Here is a 14,343-nt window from a genome sequence, read left to right as displayed (position 1 = left end):
ACAAAACTAATGTTATGCACCATTTCTAGCCTCACCAAAAGGTTTCCTCAGCATGCATGATATCTGGCCACAATTACTTAGATCATCACTTAGGCAGTGGAAACAAAAAATAAAATCTTTTATGTGGTTAGTAAGTGCTATTGTGCACCCGTTCCTTCACACATTACATCTACTGTAACTTGTGACAAGATGTCTTTTTTCCCCCAAAGATAAAAAAATTGCTTCCTATTTTAAAAAATAAAAACAGATGTCAGAAATTGTTAAAAAATAAAATGTATTTCTAACACAGAGTCTGGGATTTTAAAGCAGCCCTCAGTTGGTAAAACACTGCTACAAAAAGAAAATATTGTCAAGGCACTACTTGAAGGGTATTGTGTGCATGAAATTCAAACCTTGACGAATGGGTGATCCAGCAACATACTGGCAGTCCAACGACATTTGGGGTCACTCTCTAGACAGTGGGTCAGAAAGTCTTTCCCCTCTGTGCTCAGTTTCTCTGGGATGGGTGGCTTATGTCCCATGCCTACTTTATACATAATCTGAAAATTATGCTCATACTCATGCCATGGTCTCTATACAAAGAAGGAAAAAGCACAAAAAGATATTGTTGTAAGGTTGTTCTACTGAAGTATATTCTAGTCAAGGCAAAAAAAGAGAAGTGAAAAAAAAAAAAAAAGCACCTGGTCAATTTTATGACTATTACATATTAGACTGCACATTAGATTTACAATGATAAATTCTTAGAAATTCTATAAAGCTCAAAAATCATCATTATAAATATTTTAATTGTATTTAAAAAATGTATGGCCAAATTTGATGGACTGAAATCAGACTCTGAACTGCAACTGAATTCTTAATGCCTGATTGGAGTAAAGTTGATTAAGGAATAGAAAACTGAAACAGTCTTAAATTCAACCAAATTAATTTACGTTACCCTGTCATTTAATTAGATTTTATATTAAGAAACAGTAGCACAAGCAACTTAAAATTAAGAAAATCCTATTATGGTACTCCTCTAACTAGGAGGTTTAAACCAAAGGTAGCATGTTCTCTATGTTGTTTTAAAAATGTACAGTACAATAGATGTAGATCAGGAAATAAATTCTGAGGTGTTGTCTTTTATCGTTTTTTTTGTTGTCTTTTTATCGTTTGGTGTCAACCCCAGATGTCTTTAGTTTTGCAAAAACAATTAAACTGGCCTGGTCATAATACATTCTGTGGTAAATGTATATTTACATGCAATAAAACACCAAGTAATTGAAAATAAAACTGAAATGAAATTAACTGCTCAAGAATTATAAACATTTACAGTACAGTATAGCCTCACATCCTGCAAAATGTAATGATTAACAATTATGTTTATAAAGGTTTAATAATTTTGTTTGATTTATCCATTAACAAGTTTAAAATAAAAAGAAGGCTGCAGCAGGTACCTTTCCAGTGACCATCTCAATGAGAACACAACCAAGACTCCAGATATCAGCTGCACGTCCATGACCTTCACCCTTTGCCCTTGTGATGACTTCAGGAGCCATGTATGCTGAAAGAAATGTAAACAAGGACAGCAGAGTGAGCACAAAATAGAAAAAAAAAAAGTTGCATGAACATCTGTGACCACTGGAATCACTTTCATTTATGTTCTTTCTGAACACCCTTTTGGCTAGCATTTTTTTTTTTTTTTTTTCAAGATAAAATATCTTTATGTTCAATGGATACTAGTCATACCTGCAGTCCCCAGTGTGCTGTTTACCTCTCCCGGCATGGTATGGGCATTATTTTTTAGCTTGACTGAGCACCCAAAGTCTCCCAGCTTTATCAGGCCAGAAGAAGTGAGAAAAATGTTGGCTCCTAGAATGGTATTGATTAGAAAATGCATTAGTGTGAAGCCATTTCTCTTTCAAGTTTATTTTAATGGCATGGTGCATACATCCGGGACAGCAGACCTTTAATGTCACGGTGCACAATGCCGTGTTCATGGAGCACATTGATAGCAGTGGTGATCTGCTTGCAGTAAAGACGTATTACATGCTCCTGCAGTCCCAGTCTGGAGACCTCCTCCAGGGTCCCTTCATCACAATATTCCATAAAGATGTACATTTCCTCCTGAGAGATCAATACCAAGAGAGAGAGAAAGCATAAATGAGTGAAAGATAAATAAGGGAAATAATTCTACTAAAGGAAAAGAAAATGTAGAAGCAAATAATAAACTGAAATTGTCTTACCCGATGTAACTCAACTCCAAAGTAACGGACCAGGTTTGGATGTTTAATTCCTTCAAATATTTTCAGCTCATCTGCAGTCTCTTTTATTGTTTTGTGGTCGTTAGGCTGGAAACGAATCTTTATACAAAATGCAGACATTTGTTATGTACTGGCAGCCACATGATTCGATTTTGGGTGTTAAACAACGTGTCAAGTAAGGATGCTGTAAATAAATGTACAGTGCAACCTTGGATTACGAGCATAATTCATTTTGGAAGCGAGCTCATGTTCCAAAACATAATGAAAAAAAAATGGAAACTCAAACTATTTGTTCCACAGCTGAAAAAAATTTATACATAAAAATAATACAAAATATAAAGTAAAAATTAAATGAATTAACCTGCACTTTACTTAAAAAAATTAAAAATAAATCCAGACAGATAAGTGTTTCCGTTTATGCACGCAGGCGCTGTGTGTGTGTTTGTATAAGTGTGTGAAGCTAAAGTAGGAGGAGATTCTTACTTTTAGCCCCTCAGCCTGTTATGTCTGTGCGCACGTAATTTGACACTGTGCTGGTTCACACATACACACACACACTCTCTCTCTCCTTTGGTCTGTGTAACACACGGTCACAGTGTTATAGTAAACAGTACACGTGTGCACGGATGTTGTTTATACCAGTAAGAGACGCGCACTAAGACCCAGCAGGGGAGACAATTACCCACAATTCCGCAGCGCAGGAAAGAGAAAAAAAACGCTCGGCGTTAAACCAAGAAGCACATGCATGATACATGATACTCAGTACTCGTTAACCAAGACTTGTTTGTTTTTCAAGTCAAATCTTTGCTTATCTTGCGGAACACTCGCAATCCGAGGTTTCACTGTACTTTAAAGTAAACATTTATTATTTGTTGGCAAATCTTTCAAAAATGATACATTAAAACTATAACTGAAGCTACTTTTGTTTACTAATTGGGTACATTTCTATCAGGTTTGCACACAGCATTTAGATAATTATTGTGCATTGATGCACCGTCTTCTGTGATGACTTGTAACTGCAATCGTTTGATTAGTTTAAGGACTGAAATTGCCATGAAAAGTTTTGTACCCATGTCTCCAGTGTGTAGTTGGCAAACGCAGCAACATTTTAAGTTTAAAAATGCAGTTATAGGAGGGAGTTTTTATGGTTGTGCTATCTAGTATCACCCAAATAAGGCTCTTTGGGAACAAACCAATAAACTATTGATGTATAATTTTTTTCTATTCATATTTAGAATTTGATTTCGGTAAAGATTTTTGAGACAATGACCAGTGTTAAAAATGCTATACAAATAACTGGACCTCGACTCTGCCCAGGTGTACCCCTTGCAGTATATCCCCTATTCTGCACCATCTAGCCACCATTCAATTTAGCTTCATAAACCTCATTAGCTTATCAAATATTTAAACAGGGTCTCTCATAAGGTGTTTATGTGGTGTTTCGTCAGTAATATGTTCTTACTAACAGCCTTCCTATACAGGCTAGTTGGATGCATAGTTTTTTTGTGTTACATAGTTCAACTTTACAAAAGTCTCAGATTCTATGGGTAATATTAAAGGACTTCTTAGTCTACACAATGCATAGGTGGTAGCCTAGCTAAACAATTCCAACAGTGACCATTTCTGTATTATTTCTAATTTTCCTTAAATGCAGAGGTTAAATATTAAAGCAATGAAACGCTTAAAACTTTTTTTTTTTTTTAACCAGTTATCACTCAGTTTATTAATACCAAATACAATAGCAAAAATAGTGTTAATTATCATCTAGGAAAAATCTGATGACCCAAAAGGGGATTAAATATTTTTGCAAGACATTGTATATAACCATACCTCCTTCATGGCCATCAGTTCACCTGTGTCCACATTAATACAAGTGTAGACCTTTCCATATTGTCCTTCCCCTGTGCACAGATAGTAAAGACATGAATAAAATAAATAAATGAATAAATAACTAAATAAATGTTTTGATATTAGAGAGAACTCCCATACCTATTTTGTTGCCTCTCTGCCATTTAAAGGTGACCTTGCGCAGACCCACATGCATAATGTTGTCATAGGATTTTGGCGTGCTGCACACCTGGCCGATAACATTACGCTGCCTTAGGGCAGCATAGCGTTTCTCCTCGAAGGAGCGGATCGTTCGTTGTACCATCTCCATTGGATTCTGACATGTAGCTGTGTCTATGCAGGAAAAAGGAAGAAGGAGACGAACATCATACATTCAGTCTGGAAAATTAAGGCAGTGAGAGCACATCTCTGGCATTTAACTACAGAGAAAACAAGACTATATGAATACTTATGCATCATTAATTACATCATATATAGGAAGGCTTTTTAACATTTTCAAATCTAACCTTTTGACTGGCAAATGAAGTTACGGAGTTCCCAACTACGGCGAGTGGCAGCAGAGGGATCTGCTTTTGGATATGAGGGCTCTAAATAGGAAAGAAAAAATGATTGAGCAAATTGAACAGCAAACTAATTTGACTGACTTAAGTCAGCACTGTGTCTAATTCGGTTTGGCACTGCATACCTATAAAGGATAACTGCACATAACCTGAAAAATGTTTGAGGTACTGTAAACAAATGTTTTGTTGCATGCCATCATAGTTCAGCATCAGTGAAGACAACAAATAGGAAATAGAATTTAAAATAAATTTTAAAAAATCCATAAAAAAAAGCCTGGTTATTTCATTTTACCCAAGAGTAACTTGAATATAAATTCAAAGCAGTAACGCGGTGTTTCAGCAAGTTCCAGTAAGTGGCAGGCCTGTGTCTTTGTGGTTCTTGGGTCATTCCTGACCATTTAAACCAATTTCCTCTCAGTTAAGAGCGACAATTTGGTTTCTCTTTCATAAGTGTCTACAACCCATGGAATTATACTCTAGTACTATAGTTTGAAGTAATCTAGGAATTGGGAGGTGATTACAAATGGCTCCAGGTCCTGGCAGCACTTGGCCTAATCTTTGACCTTACTGCTTGTTCGCAGTGATCAAAATTATGCATACACTCACTTAACATTTTTAATTCATTGTATTGTATAAAATACATTGTATTTGGTTTAATATAAATCAATAAGTGCTATTAAAAAACCTTATGTTGGTACAGATTAGGAGCTAGCAGCTAGAATGTATTGGGATCAAGTTGTATGTATTGAGTCCTTGGGCGTGACAAATTTAAACACTGGGACATTCAACACCCCTGAATTAATAATGTTAAGTGAGTGTATGCATATATATATATATATATATATATATATATATTTATTTTTCATTTAGTCCTGTCCAATTCTTTTTCCCCGATTTTCTCCCCAATCTAGTCGTGTAGCCAATTCCTCCCCGTCACTAGGGGGCTCCCACATTAAGGCTACTACTACCACTCAGTCGGGAGGGCGAAAGCTATCCCGTGTTTCCTCCGAACCATGTGACGCGAGCCGACTGCATCTTTTTGAACTGCTTGCTCACGTACCGTTAGGGGCAGAGTAACACACTCGGAGGAAAGCGCTAGCCGCTCCTTTCGCGTGCGCAAGCTCACAGACGCCCCTGATTGGCTGTAGAGCCATGATTAATGTGGGAGCGCAAGTACCTCTCATCCCTCCCCCCTGAGAGAGCTCGGCCAATCAGCTCTCTCTGTGCCTCCAGGTGTGAGAGGAAAACAGCATCACTCGGGGTTCGAACCAGCGCTCCCCGGATGATAGGGCGAGCACTTTACCACTGCACCACTCGGAGGCATGTGTGTATGCATAATTTTGATCACTGCGAACAAGCAGTGAGGTCAAAGATTTAAAATGCTATGGCAAACAAAAACTGTTGCATATGCTAAAAGATAAGATTTGGCCAGAGAAATGTGACTTATTTTTGGAATATTTGGTTTCTTTAGAGAAGTGAATTTAAACAGCAAGTCAAATTGATTTAGAGGTCACATTTTAAAGGAAAAGCGGAAGCTCTTGCTAGATCATCCAATTTTTTAAAAAATAAGATGATGTTTTTCTAATATGTAATAACTTCTAATAATCTTTGATAGGTAAAAGAAAATTATGTTGTCCTGCCATGAAAACCTTGAGCATTTCAAGTAAGGTTGCGATACTTATGATTTTAATAGTTGATCAAATCTTTAAAGCTTTTGAGACTGCTTTTATGCAGATAAAAAAAAAAGTACAAAGGAAGGTAACTGTGACAACTGACAGGGTATTGACAGTCAACAATGCTGCGATAATTTATCACATAATCGTTATAATGTATTAAGTCAAATTAAAAATAGTTAAATTGTGACATAACTATCAACTGGCTTTGGATAAATGTTCATTTTACTATTACTGGAACAACAAATTTATAGATTACGAATTTGATGACAATCACCAACATCTTTGTCACCGTCATGCCAAAAACATGCACAGGGTTCTATGCACAGTGGGGGCTAGGACCAAAATAACTACAGTATAGTGAGGGAAAAAGGAGGTTTTTCACTGAAAATTTTTAATATATTACATTATAGGTTCTCCATTCTTTTTGCTCTACAGACCATTAATGGATTGAGTTTTCCCTCTTCTTAGTAATTTATTTCCCTTTTAGTTTATTAGTAGATGTTTAAAATTTTATTGAAAAGGTGGGAACTTGTTTATTTTCCAATTTTGTAATTTTTTTACCATGTCATACAGCTGCCACAGCTTTGGGGTCAAAGTTAAATTTAATTAACCTTTTGAGTGCAACACCAAATAGTAAAATGCAAGCATTGCACAACAGTATTGCTTGTATTGTTTCTTGATAAGGATCACTACATCCTTAATAGAAATAAATGACCTCATTGGTAAAAAGAGATTATACTGCGCATCTTCTCTAGGTATATTATTTACTTACACTTTTCCCAGATTCAAAAGTAAGGTAGGTAAGTAAAGCTTTTTCTAAATTTAATAGTAACTGCCCTTGGACACTTAGATTTTACCTTCTCTGTCTTCAGTGGGGCTAGAGTGGCGACTAAGGGATCTGAAGTGCAACTCAGCAGCCACTGATGAAAGACGATCATTCTCATGGACACTGTAAGAATCCAAACAACATTATAGCTGCACCAAAATTGCTAATATTACACACTAACACATACAAGCAAACAAAGTCTAGGTGTTAAGAATTTGCAATATATTTCCACTTTTGCACAGTATTTGCAATACAGCCACTTGACCTAATAAAAATAGTAACCGGCAATGTACAGTACAAAATTGTAATAACACCAAAATGCCTCATTTATTAATCTGGATATGAATATATTTGTGTAAAATCATTACTATAAGCATTTAAAAAAAATTAAAATCCTGTTAATTCAGAAGCTAAAAAAAAAACCCATGGCATATAAAAGCCAGTCTGTCTGCATTAGCTTAAAGAAATGCTTAAACAACAGGCTTCAGGAGATAAAGGAACAAGAGCTTTTTATTTTGTTCATAGTCAAATAGTTTGAAGTAATCTAGGAATTGGGAGGTGCGTACAAATGGCTCCAGGTCCTGGCAGCACTTTGCCATTGTATTGTATTTGGTTTAATATAAATCAATAAGTGCTAAAAAAAAAACCTTATGTTGGTACAGATTAGGAGCTAGCAGATCAGCTAGAATGGTTTGGTGATCAATCAGAATCACTAATACAAAGTTGAGATAGGGATATTTTATTATTATTTTAATATTGTTTTGTAAATATGGTTTTGTACTTTTATGTTATACAAACGAGTTATTTTAATTATATAAAAGTCACACAAGCAAAAATTCAAAGTCATTTTCTATACTGCTTATTCTGTACAGGGCTGTGGGAGGTATGGAGCCCATCCCAGAGGATTCGGGCACTAGACAGGGCAAACAAGCCCACACACACTCACAGTATAGGGAATTTGGAAACAGCAATAAGCCTACTATGTATGTCTTTGGATTGTGATGTGAACACATTACTCCTACCTTGTCCACTCTGCATTGACTCCTAGTGAAATTTCACATTGTAAAATACTACTATTAACCGATAAAGTATTAAATGGTCTCTCACCATGGTACCCGAGTTATCTACCAGTATTTTATGGTCTGCCATGCCTACTTTAAGCAGAACGTACAGGCTTTGTTTGCATGTTATATAATGAAAACTACAGCAGTGGGCAGAACCTTTTTCCTACAAAGCCCCCAGTGTTATGGAATAGCCTTCCAATTTATGTTTGGGACTCAAAAACAGTCTGTGTTTTAGTATATGCTGGAAGCGTATTTTTAGTCAACTCTTTTGTGAATTTTTCTTGAGTAGAGGTGCAGATCTAGGGGACTCTTACGTGTAGAGTTTTATGGTGAACATTTATATATGGATGTTTTCCCCCATTGTCATGAGCTTAACCAGGTTTTTTGCTAGTGAACTGTCTGGTTGCTCTATTTCCCAGGGAACCCTTAGGTGTGTTTTTCCCTCTGGTTTTCCCTTTCAATTATACTGTCATACCTAGTCCTTTTGGGAGTCCATGCTTGACTCTGCATAATATATACTGCATTAATCCTGCATTAAAGTGATCCTGACCCCTTTTGCATCCTGGTGCCCCACATCGAGTTAAAGTCATCATCACATATAAACTACTATCTGGTCATGAGGATGGTTCCATATGGTTTGCCTAAATATTCATGTGATAACTGAGGATGGATCAAAACCATGGTTTGGATTGCATTGATTTTCATGATTTGCATTGATTTGATTTTTAGTTTCATGGTACAGTGGAACCTCGGATTACGAGTAACGCGGTTTACGAGTGTTCCGCAAGACGAGCAAAGATTTTTAATAAATTTTGACTTGAAAAACAAGCATTGTCTTGGTTTACAAGCACCAAGTATCATGTTTCATGCATGCGCTTCTTGTTTTGACCCCGAGCATCACGTGATCACAACTAACTAAGCCAACGGATTTCACTCTCTTGCGCTGCGAAATTGTCTCCCCTGCTGGGTCCTAGTGCTCGTCTTTTACTGGTATAATCAACATCTGTGCATGCCTTTACTGTTTACTATAACACTGTGACCCCGTGTGTGTGTGTAAAACATATTTTATTTTGTGTTCGGTAGCGCGTGTGTACAGTGCGTGTACTGTTTCTTATAACACACGTGCGCGTAATTTGACACTGTGCCGGCTCTGTGTGTGTGTGTGTGTGTGTGTGTGTGTGTGTGTGTGTGTGCGCACGCGTAATCTGACACTGTGCCGGCTGTGTGTGTGTGTTTGTGTTTGTGTGTGTGTGTGTGTGTGTGTGTGTGTGTGTATGAAACCGCCATTTACAAACACACGCGCGTGCACAGGCGAGAGACACACTCTGCTCTCCGAAGAAATACTGCTCTGTCGCAAATCTTTTCAGAGGTAAGGTGCTGGTTAATTTGTTTGTTTTACTTTACAGCAGTGATTCTGTTAGTCTGCGACCACACAAGTGTCATTAGCGATGTTTATTGCTAATTTTCAGATAAAACAGTGTAGCGGGAGAGAGACGTTAATTTATGACCGCTGTTTACGGAAGTGTAGTCCAGTGCGGGAGATGCATTGTGGGTAATGCAGTCTGGTGTGTGTGAAGGCGAATGCGAGATGTACACTAGGATATAGAGCCTGAGTTTTGTTCTTAAGATTTTTTAGTTGGATTTAGTTGCAGGATCCACCCGATATTTGTACTATAACCTGACGATGCAGAAAATAAAAGAACGCGCATCGACCCGTTTGTCATCATTACACGAGCATGAATTACAGAGGTGTTACGCTGTCGTGAGCAACATAAAAAGTGGAGAAGCTTTAAAAATTTAGAAGAGAACAACAGTCTTTCTGTTAATCTGTGTGTGTGTGTGTTTAAACGAGAGGAGAAAGTTTTAATGTGTAGGATGAGGAGGGGGAGACAGGAGGGGCTAAAAGCAAGAGTCTCCACTTACTCTAGCCTCACACACACGCACGCACGCACGCACCCACGCACACAGCGCCTGCGTGCACAAAGAGAAACACTTATCTGCCGGGATTTTTTTTAAAACTTTTTTGAAAGGTAAAGTGCAGGTAAATTTGTTTAATTTTTACTTAATATTTTGTATTAATTATTTTTAGGTATTTATTTTTTTTCGGCTGTAGAACGAATATTTTAAGTTTCCATTATTTCTTATGGGAAAATAAAATTTGGTTTACAAGTGTTTTGAAATACGAGTCCACTTCCTGAACGAATTATGCTCGTAATCCGAGATTCCACTAAATTGTTTGTTTTTTGTGATGGCTTATCACTCAAATAGTTAAAGGACTGAAACTGCCAAGTACAGTTTTTAACACAGTTAATAACCCACTTTTGACCTCAGAGCACATAGGTGTAGAAGGAATGTGTGTGTGTTTGGAAAGCCGAAAGGAGGAGGGGGTGGTAGGGCAGCTGTAAAGACGAGAGAGTGTGTGTGTGTGTGTATAATCTGACACCGTGCTCTCTCTCACACACACGCACACACTCTCGCCTTTACAGCCCCCCTTCCACCCCCTCCTCTTCTGGGCTTCCCACACACGCGCGCACTCACAGCCTCTCACTTTTACAGACCCCCTCCCACCCTCTCCTCCTGGCTTTACAAACATACAGACACACACCCTCTGCCTTACACAGAAACTTCGCTCTGTCGCGGTTATTTTCAAAGGTAAAGTGCAGGTTCATTTTATTATTTTTTTTACTTTACAGCAGTGATTTCGTTACTATGCGCTCATGCGAGTGTGATTAGTGATGTTCCTTGCTAATTTTTTTAATAAAACAGTCTTTCTGTTAATGTGTGTGTGTGCACGCACACACACACACACACACACACACACACACACACACACACACACACACACACACACACACACAGTGCCTGCATGCACAAACGGAACACTTATCTGTGGGAATTTCATTTTACTTTTTTTTTTTTTTACAGATAAAGGTACAGGTATTTTTTTGGCCTGTAAAACAAATAATTTGGGTTTCCATTATTTCTTATAGGAAAATTTAATTTGGTAAACGAGTGTTTTGGAGTACGAGCCAACTTCCAGAACGAATTATGCTCGTAACCCGAGGTTCCACTATATTTGATCTCACACAGATAAGAAAGGTTTCCCTTTTGAGTATGGTTTCTATCAAGGTTTTTTCCCCTTGTCATTTTACGTAGTTTTACTTTGCCACCACAATTTATATGCAGAACATTTATTTCTATAAAGCTGGTTTTCTATAAAACAACAAGGTTGTTGTTAAAAGTGGTGGTGTAGGAACTATGGCCTTGCACTTCCAGCATCAAGGGTTCGAGTCCTCGGGTCTGTGTGCATGTTCTGCCGTGCTTCTTGAGTTTCCTCAAAGTACCCATGAACTCCAAAAACATGCAGATTAGGCTAAGAGGTGTTCCCAAATTGCCCATAATGTGTGTATGTGACTGTGTGCGCACCCAGCAATAGACTGGCCCATGGTGTATCCTGACTCGTGCCTAAAGTCTTCTAGAACAGGCTCTATGAATATAGGATATCATTATACAGTTTATTCTGATATTAACATCTTTTCTGCCCACCAAAAAAGTCACTAATTAGTTTTAAGTTAGTAAATACTTTCAGTAGTTAAGAAAAGAGGCACTTTTCTCTGCCATACTTTAAACCACACAGTGATGTTACATTTTCACATTACATATATACACCAATCAGCCATAACATTAACACCACATGTTAGCAATGATCATCAATTATATACCAGTATAACTCATCCATGCCTGTGGGGACTAAAGGCCCCATCTGGTCTAGAACAGAAATGGCAATGCAGCACAACTAGCCAAAAAAAAATCCTGGCCACAACAGAAAGGCAGCAGGGCACCCAGTGCACCACAGGCTGCCACACTTAAAGAGGTCATACAGGCCTACATGCACTTTTTTAAGCTGTTTGGACTGAACTGTGTGTTAGGAGAGTGTGTACACAACCACTCTATGATGATAAAGAGCCGCCCAGTGGTTTTCTTTTCATTTATTACAATAACATGCCCCTTCTGAAATCAGGCCAATCGCAAAAGCCTGTCACTGTGACGCCACATCACAAGAGGCCGCTCCTACACTAGTTGATTGACACTGGTGTTTTAGCAAAGACCCGCCCCGAGTGAGAATACAGTAATAGCCCCGAGTAATAGCGAACACAGCAGTCGTCATTCACTACCGACATCTGAGCCGCTGAGGATGCACTGGCTAAATTTAGTTTTTAGCAGGTTTTGCTACGAAGCTGCTCCTAAAAATGGATCTGTACTAACTTCGTGTTCCTGCTTCATCTTGACCAGGTTCGGTCAGTGTGATTTATTTTTCTATGAATCTTTGCAGATCGCCTTTTTAATAATCACTATGAATGCGGAGTATAATTTAACTTATACTCTCATAGAACATGGTTATGGCTTCTTCTCTGTGTACATCCGTCTCTATATAATCCCTAATCGCCCGTTTATAATAAACAATGCATTAAGGTGATTGTCTAGTTGCAAACTGTGTACGTAGTCGGAAAACTATATTATGCTTACCTTTGTAACGTTAGATGGTTTATAACGATGTCTGTCGAAGATTAAGAAGTCATGTAAACACATCAGTAAACACATCGCGTCCGTATCTACCTCACTAAGCTTCACCGCTTTTGTTGTCGTTGCTCGCGGCAGCGCAACAGCTCGTTAATTCATGCCCATGCAGTGATGAGAAAGACAAATCGAGTCGATGCATGTCCATTTTTTTAATTTCTGCGTTGTCAGGCGATATTACAAACTTCCGCGTAACTTCAGAGCTGTTCTAGTGGCAAAAGGGGCAGCAGGGTCTATACAATCAGAGACTTTGACTATCAGAGACTTTGACTATCTTTAAACAACGACTCAAGACTCATCTGTTTCTCCAGTACTTGGACTAACCCCCCCCGGGGGGGAAAAAAAAAAAAAAAAAAAAAAACTCTTCTTAGTTGTGATGGACTAATGGCACTTAGTTATTAACCTAGTTAACCCAGTGTAAGTATGTACCCAGTGTAAGTATGTATCCAATTATGTAAACATTAAAGCACTTTTTGTAAGTCGCTCTGGATAAGAGCGTCTGCCAAATGCCTAAATGTAAATGTAAATGTACAATACCAGGGATAATATTTTTCATTATAATGTCATGGCTAATCTATATAAAATGTGAATGAGCATTGCCAAGTAATTTTCATTCAATTGGTTTATACCGTGGTAAGAAACATTGACTATCAAAGAAATATCACTGTAGCCAATCATACTTTATCACCCAATGACTGACAAAAAGGCACAATCTTCTATGGACTGAGCAGAATACTGCATCTGCACAGAGATGTTGCATTCAAGTGTCTCATTTGTGTTCGCAAGTTTTCTAAATCCTCGAGACCTTTGCATGCATGCAGCTCTTTTTTAGGTGCACAGCTCTCAAGTCTTCACACAAAGCACTTTTTATGCACATGGAGTGCCAGTGACCCAGTGGATGAAGTAAAGACTGACGTGGTAGATTGTATGTCCATTAGGAATTTCCAAAAACTGGGAAAACAATGAGGGCCAGGAGCTTCTTACCTTTCAAACAAAGGACTAAATGAACTGTCATATATTGGTGATGGTAAAAGATGTAAGTGATATTATTTTCACAGATATTTGCCTTTATAGAAAGAATGACAAGTACTGTATAAACAAATATTGTGCTTAGACTTGTTTATAACCTTTTAAAAAAATACTGCTGACATCTTTATATTGGTTAATATTGGTAATATTGGTTAACAAAATGAGCTCCAAAAAACATGTACACATGACCTACCTGGCCCCCTCTGTATTAGGAATAAACAGTGACGGGTTTGGAGGATCACTATGGCATCGAGGAACTTTGACAGGCCGTGGACTATTTCGAGGGGCTAAAAAAACATGGTACAGTATCAAAAAGAACATCCTTAAAACAGGTGTTGATAGACTACAAATATTATTTTTAATATGAAAGTAAACAAAACTGATTTCACTTGACTTCACGCTTCACGGTAGAATCACTATAATTGGCAAAAAAGACTAACCAAGGTACAGGCCGCTCACAGGGCTGTGCGGCTTTCCAATAACATGGCCGATGCACTCATTCATCAGGGCCTGAAGACTCTG

The 14,343-nt window shown here is 37.9% G+C and overlaps 1 protein-coding gene across 2 annotated transcripts in view; it reads right to left on the bottom strand.

Annotated features, from left to right (window-relative positions):
* Window positions 1-14,343, bottom strand: part of map3k4 (mitogen-activated protein kinase kinase kinase 4) — a 69,673-nt gene that overhangs the window by 2,478 nt on the left and 52,852 nt on the right. For both annotated transcript variants that reach the window (XM_053480200.1, XM_053480201.1), the window contains exons 15-25: window positions 14,262-14,340; window positions 14,015-14,108; window positions 7,182-7,273; window positions 4,595-4,675; window positions 4,230-4,421; window positions 4,071-4,141; window positions 2,223-2,339; window positions 1,944-2,103; window positions 1,726-1,848; window positions 1,434-1,540; window positions 393-572 (exon numbers count right to left, since the gene is read on the bottom strand). In XM_053480200.1, coding sequence (XP_053336175.1) covers window positions 393-572; window positions 1,434-1,540; window positions 1,726-1,848; window positions 1,944-2,103; window positions 2,223-2,339; window positions 4,071-4,141; window positions 4,230-4,421; window positions 4,595-4,675; window positions 7,182-7,273; window positions 14,015-14,108; window positions 14,262-14,340 — 1,296 coding nt within the window. The remainder of the gene's footprint in view (window positions 1-392; window positions 573-1,433; window positions 1,541-1,725; window positions 1,849-1,943; window positions 2,104-2,222; window positions 2,340-4,070; window positions 4,142-4,229; window positions 4,422-4,594; window positions 4,676-7,181; window positions 7,274-14,014; window positions 14,109-14,261; window positions 14,341-14,343) is intronic.

This window comes from Clarias gariepinus, chromosome 20 (assembly GCF_024256425.1).
Source record: "Clarias gariepinus isolate MV-2021 ecotype Netherlands chromosome 20, CGAR_prim_01v2, whole genome shotgun sequence".
Lineage (NCBI taxonomy): Eukaryota > Metazoa > Chordata > Actinopteri > Siluriformes > Clariidae > Clarias > Clarias gariepinus.
Note: the sequence above shows the minus strand (reverse complement) of the source record. Positions and strands in the feature narration are given on the sequence as shown.